The sequence below is a fragment of the Podarcis tiliguerta genome (genome assembly GCF_965153285.1).
Source record: "Podarcis tiliguerta genome assembly, chromosome: 4".
Classification (NCBI taxonomy): Eukaryota; Metazoa; Chordata; class Lepidosauria; order Squamata; family Lacertidae; genus Podarcis; species Podarcis tiliguerta.
In genome coordinates, this window is record NC_139537.1 from 2,193,354 (window position 1) to 2,212,513 (window position 19,160).

Genomic DNA, 19,160 nt, shown 5'->3' on the forward strand with positions numbered 1-19,160 from the left:
GTAGGGGTGGGGATCTGCTTTCCAGACAGGAGGAGGAGGAGAAGGACTACAGAGCAGAAGTACTACAGGACCACTCAGTGAGGAAGAATTGAAAATTGTGGTGGCCTGCAGTTTTTGCTGCAACATCTGTCTGGAGTAGGGGAAAAATGTCCCCCATGGTAGTTTCCACTCTACATTTCTATGAATCTATGATCACAATCCTGTGATCAACTAGATAGGGCCTCAAAATGAAGGACCTCCATATCAAGGTGTCTTCTCATAAGAGGAGGACATGGGGTGAGACTGTCCTTCCCAAATAATACTATATGTCTAGTGATTTATATCTACCTTTTCTAATTTATGTATTGCACTGTGATTGTTATTTGAATTTTACAGATGAGAAGTTGGGAGACTGAATCTTTGAAATCCACACTCTTGAGACCTCCACTCCACTGGTAAGACTTGGGAGACTTTTGGGGATTGATTTTGATGTTGGGGTTGGGGTGTTCTATGGCCAGGGCAGAAGGTGAGATGAAGCAGCGATCAAGACTGTTCTTTCTTTGATTAGAGGCTCTAAGACAACTTTTGGACTAAACTGGGAGATTTCTCAATACGTTACAAAATCTCTTACATCATGTCACAATAAGAATTTTATGACTCTTTAGAACCCATCCACAGAAAGCTTTTGGGGAGGCATGTTCTCCTTCCCCAGGTTCAACATTTAACTTTTATTATTCCTTAATATCTTTCCACCAAAAGCACCAGGGGAACGATGTCCTCCACCAGCAGATTCAATGACAGCCTTGTGAGCCACCAAACCTTTGTCCTGATTGGCATCCCTGGGATGCAGGAGAAGAACTCTTGGGTGGCCTTCCCACTGTTTGTGCTCTACGCCCTGACGCTGCTTGGGAATTTCACGATCCTCTATGTCATCAAAACCAACCAAAGTCTCCATGAGCCCATGTACTTCTTCCTTTCTATGCTCGCCTGCTCGGATCTGGCCCTCTGCTTCTCCACCATGCCAACTATGCTGGGGGTCTATTGGTTTGACTCTGGGGAAATCCCACTCAATGGCTGCATCAGCCAGATGTTCTTTATCCATGCATTGCAAGGGATTGAGTCTGGCATTCTTGTGGCAATGGCTTTTGACCGCTTGATTGCCATCCGTGATCCACTGAGGTACAAATCACTTATTCCAAATACAGTCATTGTAAAAATAGGAATAGCTATCTTATCCAGAGGTTTCTGTTTTTGTTTCCCATTCCCATTTCTCATTAAACGGCTCCCTTTCTGCAGATCCAATGTCCTTTCTCACTCCTACTGTCTCCACCAAGATGCCATGAAGTTAGCCTGTGCAGACATAAAGGTCAACATTTTCTATGGTTTGATAATAGCTGTTTGCACTTTAGGGACGGACATTGTTATCATTCTTGCATCATATGTCATGATCCTGAAGACTGTTTTGAGCATTGCCTCTCATGAAGAATGCTTCAAGGCTCTGAACACCTGTGTGGCCCACGTTTCTGCCATCCTGATTTTCTACGTCCCAATGATTGGCATTGCTGTGGTACATCGATATGGGAAGCACCTCTCCCCCCTTGTCCACATGCTGATGGCCAACACGTTTGTTATGGTTCCCCCACTTCTTAATCCTGTTGTGTACTGTGTAAAGACCCAGCAAATTCGGCAAAGGGTATGGAATATACTGCACTATAAAAAAAAGTTGGGTTTGATATTTCTACCGAGAAAAAAGTAGTTTATATTTAGGGATAGATGGATCCATCCCAGGTCATCTCTGTTTTTATTTTTTTAAAAAAATATATGATTTTAAGTTATTTACATTTCAATTGTTTTACGATCATTTAAACATTTTGATATTCTACTTCCTTCCTCCTCTTTCTGCGGTCCCTTAAATATATTTTTTATATTTCCTGCATATTCCAAATTAACTTAACTTGTTCATTTATTCATCCACTTTAAATATTTTCTCTTATAAGGTCATTTATCCATGCATTGCAGGTCATTACAATAATCCTGCCAATGTTCTTATCTTTTTACACTTCGTTTTTAAATATTCCATAAACCATTTCCACCCTTTTATAAAAAGTTTGTTATCTTGATTTCTTATTCTTCCAGTAAATTTCACCGTTTCTGCATATTCCATGTTTTTGTATCAATTCTTCCTTTGCTGGGACTTCTGCTTCTTTCCATTTGGGGGCAAGTAACATTTCCGCTGTAGTAGCATACATAAATAATTTCTATACAGTTTGTTTAGTTCTGCACCTATAATTCCAAAAAAGGAAAGCTTCTGGTTTTTTTACAAATGTAAAATGTAGAAATGCATCCCAGATTATTTCTGAATCTGTTTAATATTGAGTCTGTTTTGTCCTTTTTATTCTGATATGTTTAATGGCAGACACTGAGCAATTCTGCACAGGATTCACAGTACGTTTCCGAGCACAATTCAAAGTGCTGGTGTTGACCTTTAAAGCCCTAAACGGCCTCGGCCCAGTATACCTGAAGGAGCGTCTCCACCCCCATCGTTCTGCCCGGATGCTGAGGTCCAGCGCCAAGGGCCTTCTGGTGGTTCCCTCATTGCGAGAAGCAAAGCTACAGGGAACCAGGCAGAGGGCCTTCTCGGTAGTGGTGCCCGCCCTGTGGAATGCCCTCCCATCAGATGTCAAAGCGATAAACAACTACCTGACATTCAAAAGACATCTTAAGGCAGCCCTGTTCAGGGACGTTTTTAATCTGTGATATTTTAGTGTATTTTTGGTTTCTATGGAAGCCGCCCAGAGTGGTTGGGGAAACCCAGCCAGATGGGCGGGGTGCAAATAATAAATTATTATTATTATTATTATTATTATTATTATTATTATTATTATTATTATTCCATACACAAAGAAGAAGAAAGATTAATACTTAGGAATAGGGCTGTTGATGGAGAATAATAATTTTTTTCTTTAAAATTGTATCTTCCTGAAAACTCCATTTTCTTTCGAGCCTGTCACCAAGCTAAACTGCATGAGCAATATTTACCTCTTACAGTGCAGAATGGGTTGCTTTTTAGGTAGCAGATGTTTGTTCCAGAACACTGAAAAGAATAAACTGATAAGGCCCACGGCAACTGCTGTATGCAGGAAAGGAGGGTTGGCTAGGCTAGGTGATTATGCTTAAACCTGAATTGATATCAGAATTGAGATATTCGTCATAGAGAGATGAGAGAGGAGGCTGATGGATCCAATGGGTTTCCAGATGGCTCTGGGAGATTTCCTGGCTGATATCACTGGAGCTCCTGGCAAAGTCCTGGCCAATGTCTGGAACATCCAAATGGCTTATATGATCATCCCTGAGTGCCCTTTCCCACCTCATGGAGCCCCTTGGCTCCCTGGTATACTCCAGTGCATAGGATGAGGAAACATACTGGAAGATGTCTTGAACATGAGTGAAGGAGAGATTTGGTCAAATGCAATGGGGAGGGCTCATCATTGAGCCTACCTAGAGGCAGTGAAGACAGCAAAGAAGGCATACTTTGCTGCCTCCATTGAATCCTCACTAAGCCATCCAGCAGAGCTTTCCTGTCTAGTATTGTTTGCAAAGCATTTTGAGGATAAAATCACTTTCATCCACCAAGATCTTGACTCCACTGTTTTAGCAGCTGAAACTCAAGGGGTGTCCAGAGCACAGTCTAGTCCTGTTATGTTGCATGAGTTTCAGTTGGTGAGGCTCAAGGATGTGGACAAGGTGCTTGGATCGGTCAGGGTGACGCTCTAGACCAGGCATGGCCAAACTTGGCCACCCAGCTGTTTCGGGACTACAACTCCCATCATCCCTAGCTAACAGGACCAGTTGTCAGGGTTGATGGGAATTGCAATCCCAAGTTTGGCCATGCGTGCTCTAGACCTTTGCCTCTCTTGGCTGGTAAAAGCCAGCAGGGTGTGGGTGTTAGTTTCTGTTTGCCACTGTGTAGTGTTTTGGAGTCACAAGACTCTGTTTTGCATTCCACACATTCCATACTGTTGGAAGTCTCACGGAAGACAGGAGACAGATGTGACGTTACTGATTTCCTGTTCCTTTGTTGTTCAGTTGCTCTCTGCTCTCACAGAGAGAGGATGTATATTTATTTTCTGTCTGCATAGCTTAGAAAATAAATCATAGTGATGTAGCCATAAATCTCATCACTTCCACGTGCTGCTTTGATTATCTGCTGAATGGGGGATGTGCCTGGAGCCTTGTCAGAGGCTTAGGTCGTCAATCACGTCGGAGGCGATTCCGGAGGACTTGGCCGGAGGAGGAATCTCCACTCGACCGAGCTGATAAAGCTCATCCTCCTCCGCTTGGTGAATCGTACCTTCCTGTGGAGTAAAGGACACGAACAGGTGTTTGTCTTTGCAGACGTGCCAGGTCACTCCTGAGTCAACGATGAAGAAAGATCTAGACGTCTTCCGGACCTTTGGAGTGTAGCATGAGACCATAACCTTGTGTTGCGTTGTCTTGGACTTCTGACCTTTGCCTTTGCCTTTTCCACGCGAACTGGCTGGGTCAAGAAGGTGATCAATGCCTCTTTAGGAGAGGGGGTGGTCCCTGCCTGTTTGAAGGGGCACATCTTTAAAGAGACACAGCTTCAGGCGCCAAGCAAAAACATTCCTCTTCAACCAGGCCTTTGACTGATTAACCCCCAATGACTTTTAAAAGTGTTGAGGGGGGTGGAGCAATATTGGGTTGTTTTCTTCTTCTTCTTCTTCTTCTTCTTCTTCTTCTTCTTCTTCTTATGTATCCTGTGGTTTTTATCCTGTATTTGTATGTTGTGAACTGCCCTGAGATCTAAGGGTGAAGAACGGTATACAAAAGTAATAAATAACTCCATTTGACTGATTAATTGCCACCTGTGATCCACTGACATGCAGATCACTTCTCCCAAATCCTTTAAATCAAAATTTGGTGCAGTTATCTTGTTCAGAGGTCTTGGTTTGTGCTTCCTATTTCCTTTTCTCATTAAACGGCTCCCTTTCTGTAGATCCAATGTCCTTTCTCACTCTGACTGGTGAAAACAACTTCTTTAACCGAGAGTGGATTGATTAAGTCAGGCCAAATCAAACATGCTCATAAACACAATATCTAGATGTGACTCCCCTGCAGATCCCAGGGCCTGACCTGGCAGAAATGGGGAGAGGCGCTCCATCAGGTACGTGGTTCTCAGGTTGTGTGGGGCTTTGTACATTAAAAAAAAACCAACCACTTTCGCCCTGGTTGCAAATAGGCAAACACACAGTTCACACACGGCTGGTGTTGCATGATCCCTTTCTGTTGCACCACTTGCAATGCATGCAGCAGACTTTGGAATCCACTGCAACTCCTGGACTATCCTGAAGGGTAGCTCCTCCTAGAGTGACCTGTAGCAATCCAGTTGGGAAAGTCATAAGAGTGTAGGTCCATGTGCCCCATAATTGTCCTTCTCTGGTCAAGCCCTGCTTCTAGGAGCGGAACCCCTTCTTGAGGTGTCCTGTCTGTGGCATCAGGTATCAGTAACGAAAAACCTCTAGGTCTCACCTCAGCCATAGAATCAAGGACCAAATGAAGCTGAGTTTCTTTGCCCTTTATGTACTCTGCAAATTTCCCCTGTATGGGGCAAAGTCGTTGTGATTTAAATAGGATTTCTCAGCTCTGCATGGATAGCTTACCCGTTTTTATGCTCTTAGCCTCATTCATCTTCATTTTTTGTCATATTTGGTTAAGTTCTACTAAGTAGAACTCATGGGCACCCGTCAAAGCTGAATGTTGGAAGGTCTGGTGCAGTTAAAAGAAATAACTCATTTGAGCAATGCAGAGTTAAACTGTGGAACTCTCTCCCACTGGAGGCAATGATGCCCACCAACTTGGATGGCTTTAAAGGAGGATTAGACAAGAAGAAGAAGAAGAGTTTGGATTTGATATCCCACTTTATCACTACCTGAAGGAGTCTCAAAGTGGCTAGCAGTCTCCTTTTCCTTCCTCCCCCACAACAAACACTCTGTGAGGTGAGTGAGGCTGAGAGACTTCAGAGAAGTGTGACTGCCCCAAGGTCACCCAGCAGCTGCATGTGGAGGAGCGGAGACTCGAACCCGGTTCCCCAGATTACAAGATTACCGCTCTTAACCACTACACCACACTGGCTCTCACATGGAGAAAAGGCACTCCTGCAGCATTGCTTTTTCTGGTTTGATGAAGATATGGTGAGTTTTTCTTAAAGTATTGAAAAGCAACTTTTTAATGATTTTATTGTGTGTGTATACCACCATCTTACAGGTTGAGCGATGGAATATGAATGAAATGTACTAACTAACTAACTAACTCACTCACTATCACTGTTCTCGCAGCTGACAATTGTTTGTTTACTACTTGAAACTCTTTTAGAGTTTACAGCAATGTCATTCTTTTACCCAGACCCAGATTTTAGTTGTCTTCAGATCTGCATGGAGAATGAGACCTCCCTGTTAGGATAGTCTGTCTGCATCCCACTTCTCTGGTTATACAAAAGAGGAACACGCAGAGTGATCTCTGGGATGCCTCTGAGAGCGGAACTGCAAGTCCTTGCACAGGATGCCTGGATGTGTCCTTCTACTTGCAGCAGGGATTTCAGAGATCTCCTCCCAATGGGGTTCAGCAATTTTCTAGTGGTTCGGGAGTAGCTGGCCTCTCTGAGGAAAATCGTTCTTGCAATAACCCTTTGTGCATTAAAAAGCACAGATGGGATCCCTCTTGGAGCAGCAAAGACAGGCTCAGCGTCCCTCCTGGGAAGAAATCGTGTCAGGTACACAGCCTGTGCCATAAAGTCGGTTAAGTGCAGCAGACACCATGAGACACAAAGGAGAGAGAGAGTTTTCCATTGATCCGCTTCGGAGAGGTCTTCCTCAATCAAGAGGCCACGAGATGATGGAAACTGTTCTGATTTTATTCTCATGCTTTATGTTATATCATATTTGGGGGGTTGTAAATATTGTGCATATCAGAGTTCTTGCTAATTGTTAGTTTCAGGTAATAAGAAAATAACAGTGACACGCTTATGGGAAGCTATCACATACATGAAGTACTGTGGTATCACTGCTGAATTTTGATGAGAATAATTATTATCTTTTCCAATATGGTTATTATGGTCCTTATCATGCAACTTAAAATGCTGCAATTCATACTGGGTCAGCCAGAGAGAGATTGGGATTCAATGTGGAATTTCATACTGGGGGGATGGTTTGGGCCAGTCAGGAAAAACAGCTGGGTCCTGGAACAGGAGACTGTAATTTGGAGTTTGCACTGCTTTTCTGTTGCTTATTGTGAACAGGAGCATTGCCTAGGGATATAGAGGACAAGGTCTACAGAACAATGGAATGGTAGAACTGTAGCTTATATAAAGCCTGTTTCAGACAGGAAAAAACATTAACAACCTCTTAAAGAAAAATAGATTTATAGAAGATTTCCTTCACTCTTTAATATTTATTTATCTTCCTCTGCAAATAGCTTGGTGGTTCTTATCTTCTGCAAGCAAAATCTAATTTCAGCAGTTTTTATTCAGTGTTGTTTGTATTTTTGTTTCTCTGTTAAAAATTACTCTATCAATATTCTCTTCCTTCATATTTCAGCTTCTGATCATCTCTGGTCATGTTCCTCTTGCCCACTGGATGGGGCTGCAAAAAGGACCTCCGTTTCAAGGTGTCTTTGAAGAAGAGCAAGAGGAGGGGTGACTTCTACCCAGTCCTTCCCTTGTACAGCTATACACACAGTCATTTGGACAGATAATTCTAATTCAGCAATGTCACTGTATTTTTTATTTCTGTTTTGCAGATAAGAACCTGGGAATTTTTATGATAGGGTTGGAGTGTTATTTGGCCAGGATAGGAGGTGAACTGAAGCAGCACTCAGGACTGTTCTTCCTTCCTTGAATAGAGGCTCTAACACAAATGTTGCTTTTGAATTAAAACAGGATATGTATTCCCTTTCATAAAGGCAATATGACATTGACAGAATCTGTAAGGTTGTAGAAAAACCTCTAATATACAGATCAATTTTAGGACTCCTTCAAGTCCTTTCACCAAAAGCATTTGGGAAATGATTTCACCTCTGACCAGCTCCAATGAGAGCCTTGTGAGCCACCAAACCTTTGTTCTGATTGGCATCCCTGGGATGCAGGAGAAGAACTCTTGGGTGGCCTTCCCACTGTTTGTGCTCTATGCCCTGACTCTGTTGGGAAACTTCACGATCCTCTATGTCATCAAGATTGACCCAAGCCTCCACGAGCCCATGTACTTCTTCCTTTGCCTGCTCGCCTGCTCGGATCTGGGCCTCTGCATCTCCACCATGCCAACTATGCTGGGGGTCTATTGGTTTGACTCTGGGGAAATCCCATTCAATGCTTGCATCAGCCAGATGTTCTTTATCCATATATTACAAGCAATAGAGTCTGGCATTCTTGTGGCAATGGCTTTTGACCGCTTGATTGCTATCCGTGGTCCCCTGAGATACAGGTCACTTCTCTCAAATTCAATCATTGCAAAAATAGGTATAGCTATCTTGTCCAGAGGTCTCTGTGTCTGCTTGCCATTCCCCTTTCTCATTAAACGGCTCCCTTTCTGCAGATCCAATGTCCTTTCTCACTCCTACTGTCTCCACCAAGATGCCATGAAGTTAGCCTGCGCAGACACAAGAGTCAACGTCTTATATGGTTTGATCGCAGTCATGTGCACAGTACTGTTGGATGCTCTCGTCATTCTTGTATCTTATATTCTGATCTTGAAGACAGTTTTGAGCATTGCTTCTCGAAAAGAGTGTCTGAAGGCTCTCAACACCTGTGTGGCCCACATTTCTGCCATCTTGATCTTCTACGTCCCAATGATTGGCATCACAGTGGTACATCGATACGGGAAGCACCTTTCCCCCATTGTCCACATGCTAATGGCCAACATATTTGTTGCGGTCCCACCACTTCTCAATCCCATTGTGTACAGTGTGAAGACCCCGCAGATTCGGCAAAGCATATGCAACATATTGCAGCTGAAAAGAACTAGGGGTTGATATTTCTCCCAAAGGAGAATTCTGCCATAAGAGGAAGATAAAGTGTTTGTGTTTTATAATTAGGGATAAATGGATCCATCTCATGTCACTTCTGTATCTGTGCACCTTTTGTGCCTTTGTGCAATAAGGATGGGAAGCTTCTCCCAGTTGCTGTGACAGTGGCAGTTCATTGCCACTCAGCAATACCTCATACCCTCCAAAGTCTCCAATGGTCTACCATCATACTGCCTTGCCACAGATGATGGAAGATTTCCTGGGTGATTTTTGCACTGCTTCTGGGCCTGCGGGGGGGGGGGCAGGTTTTGCCAACACCTAGGTGCCTCTGCCTCTCTAATAACTAGTCTGCTTTGTCCTTTCCTCAATTTTATTTTCTTACAAAGGATCCTAAACAATGCCACAGTTTCCATACAAAATATAATCTATGCTTACTTACGAGTAGGGCTCTAAGGTGCTGTCAATTTACCTTTTGATGTGTATTCTTTAAACCAAGGGGTTTCTCCCATCATGTTGCTGTTCACATTTGGCATTAAAAGAAATGGGATTCATTTTGTTGGTTATTCGTCTTCTTCAAACTGCTGTCTCATAGAATCATAGAGTTGGAAGAGACCACAAGGGCCATCGAGTCCAACCCCCTGCCAAGCAGGAAACACCATCAGAGCACTTCTGACATATGATTGTCAAGCCTCTGCTTAAAGACCTCCAAAGAAGGAGACTCCACCACACTCCTTGGCAGCAAATTCCACTGTTGAACAGCTCTTACTGTCAGGAAGTTCTTCCTAATGTTTAGGTGGAATCTTCTTTCTTGTAGTTTGGATCCATTGCTCCGTGTCCGCTACTCTGGAGCAGCAGAAAACAACCTTTCTCCCTCCTCTATGTGACATCCTTTTATATATTTGAACATGGCTATCATATCACCCCTTAACCTCCTCTTCTCCAGGCTAAACATGCCCAGCTCCCTTAGCCGTTCCTCATAAGGCATCGTTTCCAGGCCTTTGACCATTTTGGTTGCCCTCCTCTGGACACGTTCCAGTTTGTCAGTGTCCTTCTTGAACTGTGGTGCCCAGAACTGCACGCAGTACTCCAGGTGAGGTCTGACCAGAGCAGAATACAGTGGCACTATTACTTCCCTTGATCTAGATGCTATACTCCTATTGATGCAGCCCAGAATTGCATTGGCTTTTTTAGTTGCCGCGTCACACTGTTGGCTCATGTCAAGTTTGTGGTCAACCAAGACTCCTAGATCCTTTTCACATGTACTGCTCTCAAGCCAGGTGTCACCCATCTTGTATTTGTGCCTCACATTTTTTTTGCCCAAGTGCAATACTTTACATTTCTCCCTGTTAAAATTCATCTTGTTTGTTTTGGCCCAGTTCTCTAATCTGTCAAGGTCGTTTTGAAGTGTGATCCTCCTGTCCTCTGGGGTGTTAGCCACCCCTCCCAGTTTGGTGTCATCTGCAAATTTGATCAGGATGCCCTTGAGTCCATCATCCAAGTCGTTGATAAAGATGTTGAATAAGACCGGGCCCAAGACAGAACCCTGTGGCACCCCACTAGTCACTCTTCTCCAGGATGAAGAGGAACCATTGATGAGCACCCTTTGGGTTTGGTCAGTCAGCCAGTTACAAATCCACTGCGTGGTAGCATAGTCAAGACCGCATTTTACCAGCTTCTTTACAAGAATATCATGGGGCACCTTGTCAAATGCCTTGCTGAAATCAAGGTAGACTACATCCACTGCATTCCCTTCATCTACCAGGCTTGTAATTCTGTCAAAAAACGAGATCAGGTTAGTCTGACATGACTTATTTTTCAGAAATCCATGCTGACTATTGGTGATCACAGCATTCCTTTCTAGGTGCTCACAGATTGTTTGCTTAATGATCTGCTCCAGAATCTTCCCTGGTATTGATGTCAGACTGACTGGGCGGTGATTATTTGGGTCCTCTTTTTCCCCCTTTTTGAAAATAGGGACAACATTTGCCCTCCTCCAGTCTGCTGGGACTTCGCCTGTTCTCCAGGAATTCTCAAAGATGACTGCCAGTGGTTCTGAGATCACATCTGCCAGTTCTTTTAATACTCTTGGATGCAGTTCATCTGGCCCTGGAGACTTGAATACATCTAAACTAGCCAAGTATTCTTGTACTATCTCCTTAGTTATTCTGGGCTGTGTTTTCTCTGCTGAATCATTTGCTCCAAATTCTTCAGGTCGGGCATTGTTTACTTTATCGGAAAAGACTGAGGCAAAGAAGGCATTGAGGAGTTCAGCCCTTTCTGTGTCCCCTGTTTGCATTTCACCATCTTCTCCTCTGAGTGACCCCACTGTTTCTTTGTTCTTCCTTTTGCTACGAACATACCCATAGAAGCCTTTTTTGTTGCTTTTAACCTCTCTAGCAAGCCTGAGTTCATTCTGTGCTTTAGCTTTTCTGACTTTGTGTCTACACGTGCTGGCTATTTGTTTGAATTCCTCTTTGGTGGTTTCCCCCCTTTTCCATTTTTTGTACACATCCTTTTTTAATCTTAACTCAGTTAAAAGTTCTTTAGATAGCCACCCTGGCTTCTTTAGGCACCTTCCATGTTTCCGTCTCATTGGTATTGCCTGAAGTTGTGCTTTTACTATCTCCCTCTTAACACACTCCCAGCCATCATGAACTCCCTTTCCTTTTAGTATTACTGTCCATGGAATCTCACCCAGCACTTCCCTAAGTTTTATGAAGTCAGCTTTCTTAAAGTCAAGAAATTGAGTCCTAGTATGCTTGGCTGCTCCTTTCCGCTGTATAGTAAACTTCAGAAGAGCATGATCACTCGCGCCTAATGATCCTTCCACTTCTACCCCACTAACCAGGTCATCAACATTGGTTAGGACCAGATCTAAAATGGCTGTACCTCTTGTTGCTTCTCCCACTTTCTGGACAATGAAGTTGTCTGCAAGGCCAGTGAGGAATCTGTTTGACCTTATGCTCTTGGCTGAGTTTGACATCCAACAAATATCCGGGTAATTGAAGTCCCCCATTACTACTATCTCCCTTCCTTTTGCATGCTTGGCCATCTGTTCCAGGAAGGCATCATCTATGTCCTCCGTTTGGCTTGGGGATCTATAGTAAACTCCCACAATGAGGTCACTGTTATACTTCTCTCCCTTAATTTTGACCCAAATACTCCCACTTTGGCTTTGAGGTTCTAAATCTTGGATCTCTTCACAGGTATACACATCCCTGACATATAACGCCACTCCTCCTCCTTTCTTATCTGGTCTGTTTCTCTGAAATAGATTGTATCCCTCCATTTTTACATTCCAATCGTGGGACTTATCCCACCAGGTTTCAGTGATGCCTATTATGTCATATTTAGTTTGCTGTACCAAGAGCTCAAGCTCATCTTGTTTATTTCCCATGCTTTGTGCCTTAGTGTACAGACATTGAAGTCCATTAATCATTCCCCCGTGTCTCTTATTTAAGGATTTTTTCCTCCCACCACTAGGTCTGCGTGCTGTTTGCTCCATTTGGTCTATGACATTTGGATAATCATCTTCATCAATTGATAGACTCCTACCTTCAGGAGCACTGTCTCCCTCCCCCACATTAGTCAGTTTAAAGCCCTCCTGATGAGGTTTCTGAGATTTTTGGCAAAAACATTCCTCCCAACCGTTGTGAGGTGCAGCCCATCGCTTGCCAGAAGTCCATCTTCAAGAAACTGCAGTCCGTGATCTAAGAATCCAAACCGTTCCTGTTTACACCATTTGCGAAGCCAGCTGTTTACTTCCACTATTTTCCCCTCTCTCCCTGGGCCACGTCGTTCAACTGGGAGGACAGATGAGATGATGATTTGTGCATTTAATTGCTTCAATTTCCTGCCCAGAGCCTCGTAGTCTCTTTTGATCTTCTGGAGGCTATTGCTTGCAGTGTCATTGGTTCCCACATGAACCAAGAGGAAGGGGTATTTGTCAGTGGGTTTTATGATTCCTTGCAGTCGTTCAGTTACATCTTGGATCTTAGCCCCGGGGAGACAGCACACTTCCCGAGACATCTTGTCAGGCCCACAGATCACTGCTTCTGTTCCCCTCAGTAGGGAATCCCCTATCACCACTACACGCCTCCTCTTAGGTTTGGTCGGGGTTCTTCCGTGAGCGGTCCGTTCCAAGGTCGCCTGCACATTCCCTGAGGACTGACTTTGCTGCTCGTCTTCATATACCTGATTGACTGTAATGAGGGAGAGATCCTCAAATGGAGTCTGCTCTTTTTTCTTCCATGCTAGGGGAGAGGACCTCAAAGCGATTGCGTATTTCTAAACAATCAGAGCGAACCCTGGGCCTCCTACTTCTTTGAGTCACGTTTCTCCACATATCGGGCTCCTGTGTTGGTGAACTAGCCTCCTTCCCAGGGGAGTCTCCTGTCTCCTCCTTGGTGGAGACAGTGTGCTCTGCTGCTTCCAAGAAGAGCTCCAGTTCTCTAATTCTTTGGAGCGTAGCTACACGTTCCTCCAGTTGCTGGACTTTGTCTTTTAGGAGGGCAATCAACATGCAATTGCTGCAGGTAAAGCTGCCTGCAACCTTTGGCAAGATGGCAAACATTGCGCAGGAACCGCAGGCGACTGCAGCTGTTCCCTCCCCCTCCATCTTGAGAACGTGTCGTTTGGGGTGGCTACAGCGGTCCTGCATCATAAAAAGCGTGAAGACAGGACAAATAACTCCCCCCCAAAAAACCTAGGTCTCTTCCAACAAACGTTTGAGACTTGTTCCCCTAAATCTAAAAGATGGATCAAACTGCGCGCGCCGCTGCCCTGCAAGGTCTCGCTTCACCCTTCAGCCTGACGGGAAGCAGAAGTCCCACTGTCTCCCCATCCCTATGTTGCTCTGCAGGCTTAGCAGAGACATTCTCTTAGCTTAGAGAAAAAGTGGGTAAGAGGAGACATGAAAGAAGTCTATAAAACAATGCCCAGCATGGAGGAAGTTTTATCCCTCTCTCATAATGCTAGAACTCATGGACACCCATTTATTTATTATTATTTATACCCCGCCCATCTGGCTGGGCCTCCCCAACCACTCTGGGCGGCCCCCAGCAAAATATCAAAACACAGTAATGCATCAAACATTAAAAGCTCCCCTAAACAGTGCTGCCTTCAGATGTCTTCTAAAAGTCTGGTAGTTGTTGTTCTCTTTGATATCTGGTGGGAGGGCATTACACAGGGCGGGCGCCATCACTGAGAAGGCCCTCTGCCTGGTTCCCTGTAACTTGGCTTCTCGCAGTGAGGGAACCGCCAGAAGGCCCTAGGCGCTGGACCTCAGCGTCCGGGCAGAACAATGGGGTTGGAGACGCTCCTTCAGGTATACTGGGCCGATGCCATTTAGGGCTTTAAAGGTCAGCACCAACACTTTGAATTGTGCTCGGAAACGTACTGGGAGCCAATGTAGGTCTTTCAAGACCGGTGTTATATGATCTCGGCGGCTGCTCCCAGTCACCAGTCTGGCTGCCGCATTCTGGATTAGTTGCAGTTTCCGGGTCACCTTCAAAGGTAGCCCCACGTAGAGCGCATTGCAGTAGTCCAAGTGGGATTGAAGTAGAATGCTGGAAGATTTAGGACAGAAAAAAGGAGGTCCTTCTTCACACAGCACAGAATGAAACTGTGGAACTGGCTCCCAGCCCCATAGGAGGCAGTGATGGCCTCCAACTCAGCTGGCTTTAAAGTGGGGCTGCCTTATTTTAAAATGTGAAAATCCGGACACAGAAGTTGTTGAGATTTTTTCCCCAACAGACGAATCCCAGATATGTCCAAGAAAACTGAGACGTATGACAGCCGTATTTAAAAGAGGATTGATTCGTGGCCATGATAGCTGTTGTCTGCCTCCATAGTTGGAGGCAGTAAGGCTTCTGAATAGCAGTTGTTGGGAATGACAGGAGCAGAGTGTGGATATTTTCACCCCCTCCCATTGCAAGAATCTCCTGACAATGTTTTCAGAAAGGAGGGGGCGGAAACTGCTCTTCTCTTCTTCCAAGCTCCTGCCTGACTCTGTGGGAGTCTGAGTGTTATCTCTGTAGTGATTAGATGGCTGAGTTGTTGGCTTTTTCGCAGTATAGTAGCGCAGAGAGCTTGCTGGGGAGAGCTTGCATTAAAAAGAAAAGGGACTCAAAAATAACTTAAACAAGGTTTAATAAGAAAAACAAAAACTCCTTAAACACTAAATACATCTACAAACAAACCAGACCCAACCACCTACCCATCCCCCAGGGTGAATGGCAGAGCTAGGTGCTGCTCCTTATATACTGTGGCCAATTCCCAACACAGCTTAATCAATGCAACTCAGCAGCACCTGCTATGCCTCACAGCTGCAAGGCTGGATCTGGTTACTTTACTCTGGCCCTTGCTCCGGCCCCTTAAAGGTATACACATTGGGTGAAACAATGATGAACCTTTAGATTTAAAGAGACAGTTCAACATGAGTGAGAGTTGTAACACTCATGCAAGCCAGTACTTCTTTAGTTTAGTGTGCAGTAGCTATTAGAAAATAAAGAAGTTATGCTTCACAGCTTTCTTCTGTGTTGTTCCTACTCTGCTGAGTTTGGTCTCACAATGGACAGGTGTGGGTCCAGTGCACTTAGACCTGCTTTCCAGGAGTGGAAGGTCTTTGGAAGTGGTCTCCAGTCGCCTAGCCCAGTCGGGGCAGAAGAAGTTGTTGAGCCCAGTCGTTGGCATCGGCTCAAAGGCGTACTGACACAGAGAGGGCTCTGGGACTTCGTTTCCAACTTATGGGTTTCAATGTGGGAGCAGGAGGCTGGACAAGATTGGCCACTGGCTTAACCCAGCAGCCTCTTCTTATGTTCTTCTTGACTGGTCCCAGACACCTCACAGGAGCCAGAGACAGACACACACCCATCACCTTGGTCTAGGAAGAGTCAAAAGAGAAGGAAGCAGTGGGCTCAGCCCACCAGGAAGAGCGAGCAGCTGCAGAAACCCTTAGAGCCTTAGCAGCCCAGGGGCATAGTGTGTGGCATGCCAGAGGGGCAGTGCCCCCGGGTTCAGGTTTTTGAGGGGGTGCAAAGCAGGTGCCCCCAAAGCAGGCCAGCGCTCCTCTCCCAGCATTGGAGGAACCAGCATTCACAGAGAGGAGCACCAGGCTGTGCTGTGCTGGGGGCGCCAATGGGCGGATGCCTGGTTCATGCCCCCCAAGTGCCACGTCGTCTGGCTGGGCTCTCTATTGTAAATGCACCCTTCAAGGATCATGTGGGTGTTCCGCCCTTTTCACACCTCTCTCCCTGGATCCTCTCAGAGAGGTAGCTTGAGACCTCCTGGTTAAGATATTCTGTCTGTGTTATGTACAGTGGTACCTCTGGTTGCAAACGCAATCCGTTCCGGAGGCCCATTCGCAACATGAGCAGAATGCAACCCTCATCTGCACGTCTGCACGTGCGCGCGTCGCAATTTGCTGCTTCTGCACATGTGCATGATGTCATTTTCCATGTCTGTGCGTGCGTAAGCCGCGAAACCCAGGAGTAACCCTTTCCGGTACTTCTGGGCCACCACAGGACGCAACCTGAAAAAGTGCAACCTGAAGCAAACGTAACATGAGGTGTGACTGTACTGAGCTTGGATCCTGGAACAATAGGCAGGTAGGATCCTAGAATGCAGCAACCTGATTCATCTGCAGGAGTAGCCCAATCAGGCTCCAAGAGGGGAGTTGAATCAACCGATCACACAGGACCCATTGTGTAAATAATGTATATATAGCCAGAGGTTTGGGGGGAAATTTGCACTGTTGTACTATGAGCTGAAATAAAGAGCATGAATTCAATACTCCACTCTGAGCATATTTCCATCTGCATCCCACTTCTCTGGTGTTAAGGAACAAGGGAGCACAGAGTGCACCTCCGAGAACAGAATTGCAGGTCCCTTCACAGGATCCTTGGGGATTCTCTAATAACTGCTCCCAGTGGGTTCAGCAGTTCTGGGCCCCTAGGCCCCATGGTGTCGTTGCCCAGAGGGAAAACAGCTTTTCTACAATGCTTATTGCCATGAACATCATAGGCAGGAGCAGGCAGGTTCCATGTTCACCAGGTCAGGTTCACAGCCTGTGCCATAAGGTCTTGTAAGGGCAAAGGACTCGTTGAGATACAAAGCAGGTGAGTTTTCCCTTGACTGAGCTCAGAGAGGTTTTCCTCAATCATGAGGCTATAAGATGATCGAGAGAGTTTACACTTGCTTTTTGTTCCAATGTTCCATGTTAAATATTGTGTATACCAGAGGCATTTTTATTAATTGTTAGCAACAATAAAATAATAGTCTAATATCCATCGCAACAGGCCCATCTTATGACTGAGGTATTGTCAGGGGTTCAGGAGCAGAGGCACAGGAAAGGGAGGAAATGGAGAGCGAGGGGGAGGAGTCCGAAGGAAATGTCAGCAATGACAGCGGTCCGAGGTCTCTGAGTCTTTCCAGCGAATCGGAAGATTCACAGAAAGGGGCTCCCATGGTCAGGGCAAGGGGGGTGCCTAGGGGGACACCCCAGGAAGAAGGGGCCAGAGGGGACTCAGAGAGCAGCAGTTGGAAATCAGGACCAGCGTCCACACCAGAGTGCAGTAGGGGGGAGGAGTCCCAGGCATCGGGATCAGGCGGCGCACTGCCAGCGGGAGGACATGAGGCAGGATTGGCCACGCCTCCATCGGGGAGCGAGGAAACGGTCGAGAGGAAGGTTGAAGGCTGGGCGCGCGCGCCAAGTTCAAATGTACAGAAGGGCGGCACAGTTGACAGCCCGGATAGGGAGCCAGGTCCCAAAGCCCGCCGAAAAGAGCGGGAGGAGTCAGGGGGGTCAACGTCTGCGTCGGAAGAATCCAGGAAGGAAGGGACCCCGGGGGGTAGCAGGACCCAGAGGAGAAAGGAGAGACGGAAGAGGTGGAGTAAGGCTAGAATCTTGAACTGGTGTACAGGGGGCGGAGATTCAGATGGAGCTTCGCCGATCTAAACCCTAGACGTAGAGCTGGGGCGCTCCGGCTTGAAAATGGAAACTGTACTTCAATAAAGACTTTTGTACATTACTACCGGCTAGCGTTGGTCCTCTGTGAGCTGGGACCTGGAGCCAGCTCTGACAGGTATGAATAGAGGCGGCTTTTTCTAGGCTTCGGACTATGGACAACTTTGAATAAGTTTAGTTGTAAAAGGCTACTTTTTCCTTCTCCTTCCATGCTTCATTTTATTCTGTTTTATTTTTATGCTTGCGTGCTGTAAGTCTGGCAGGTTTTAGCCACTTTTCCTCATGCAGATTCACATCTTATTTTCCCAGATGGTCATCATAATTACTGTTTTTATCTCTTCTATTTGTCTACTGCTCTTCACCCAACATCAGAGGGAGCTTCACAACATAACATTACAAAATAAGGCAAAATGCATAACCAAAACAAAAAAGCAAACCAAAGACTCCACTCCCACAAATGTTTAAAAGACCAGAGATTGTTCAACCACCCAGAAGCCTGGTGTTAGAGAGACATTTTCACCTGGCGCCTAAAGGTATGTTATCCTGGTATCCTAGTTTTTCTTCCTTCATCCATCCTTAATATTCATTTCTACTCATTTCTACTCATTTGTACATTTTTGTTTTTATGTACACAATTATAAAATCAGTCAATATCTGCCCCCCGCCCCCCGATTCCAGCCTCTGGTCATATCTGGTCACATCCCTTTCGCTCAGCGGGTGTTTCAGTTTCAAGGTTGTCTTCTCAGAAGAGGAATCATAGACTTGTAGAATTGGGAGGAACCTCAAGGGTTAAGGAATGGCAGCCAAAGCATCCATGACAGATGGCTGCCCAACCTGTTCTTTAAAGGGGGGGGCAGGAGAAGGTGGGATGAGACTTGTCCCACTCCCTATTCCTTATGCTGCTATACATTTAGTCATTTAGATATATCATTTCTATGTCAGCAGTTACACTGTGATTGTTATTCCAAATCTGCAGATGAGAAATTGAGAAACAATGAATTTCCCAAGGCCACAAAAGCCAGCACCACCTTGACAAAAGCAAGCAAACAGGTATAGAAGCTTTAAATAATAAAAGAGATGAACTGGTTGGAGTTGGGAGACTGTTGAGGACTGAAATTGATGATGATGGTGAGGATGATGATACTGTACTTTTATTATTTCTATCCCACCCATCTGGCTG

The 19,160-nt window shown here is 45.4% G+C and overlaps 4 protein-coding genes across 4 annotated transcripts in view; 2 read left to right on the forward strand and 2 right to left on the reverse strand.

Annotated features, from left to right (window-relative positions):
• LOC310675486 (uncharacterized protein) overlaps positions 1–19,160 on the reverse strand; it is a 448,115-nt gene that overhangs the window by 405,146 nt on the left and 23,809 nt on the right. The gene's annotated exons all lie outside the window — the stretch shown is intronic.
• Positions 1–19,160, reverse strand: part of LOC310675501 (uncharacterized protein) — a 176,103-nt gene that overhangs the window by 98,953 nt on the left and 57,990 nt on the right. The window lies entirely within an intron of this gene.
• On the forward strand, positions 752–1,735 carry LOC310676829 (olfactory receptor 51H1-like; the record flags this gene model as incomplete). The annotated part of the gene is made up of 1 exon (XM_083439006.1): positions 752–1,735. The coding sequence occupies one exon, from the start codon at positions 752–754 to the stop codon at positions 1,733–1,735; it is 984 nt and encodes a 327-aa protein (XP_083295132.1).
• Positions 8,059–9,021, forward strand: LOC310676830 (olfactory receptor 51H1-like; the record flags this gene model as incomplete). Its single annotated transcript, XM_083439007.1, has 1 exon — positions 8,059–9,021. One exon carries the CDS (start codon positions 8,059–8,061, stop codon positions 9,019–9,021), a length of 963 nt encoding a protein of 320 aa, XP_083295133.1.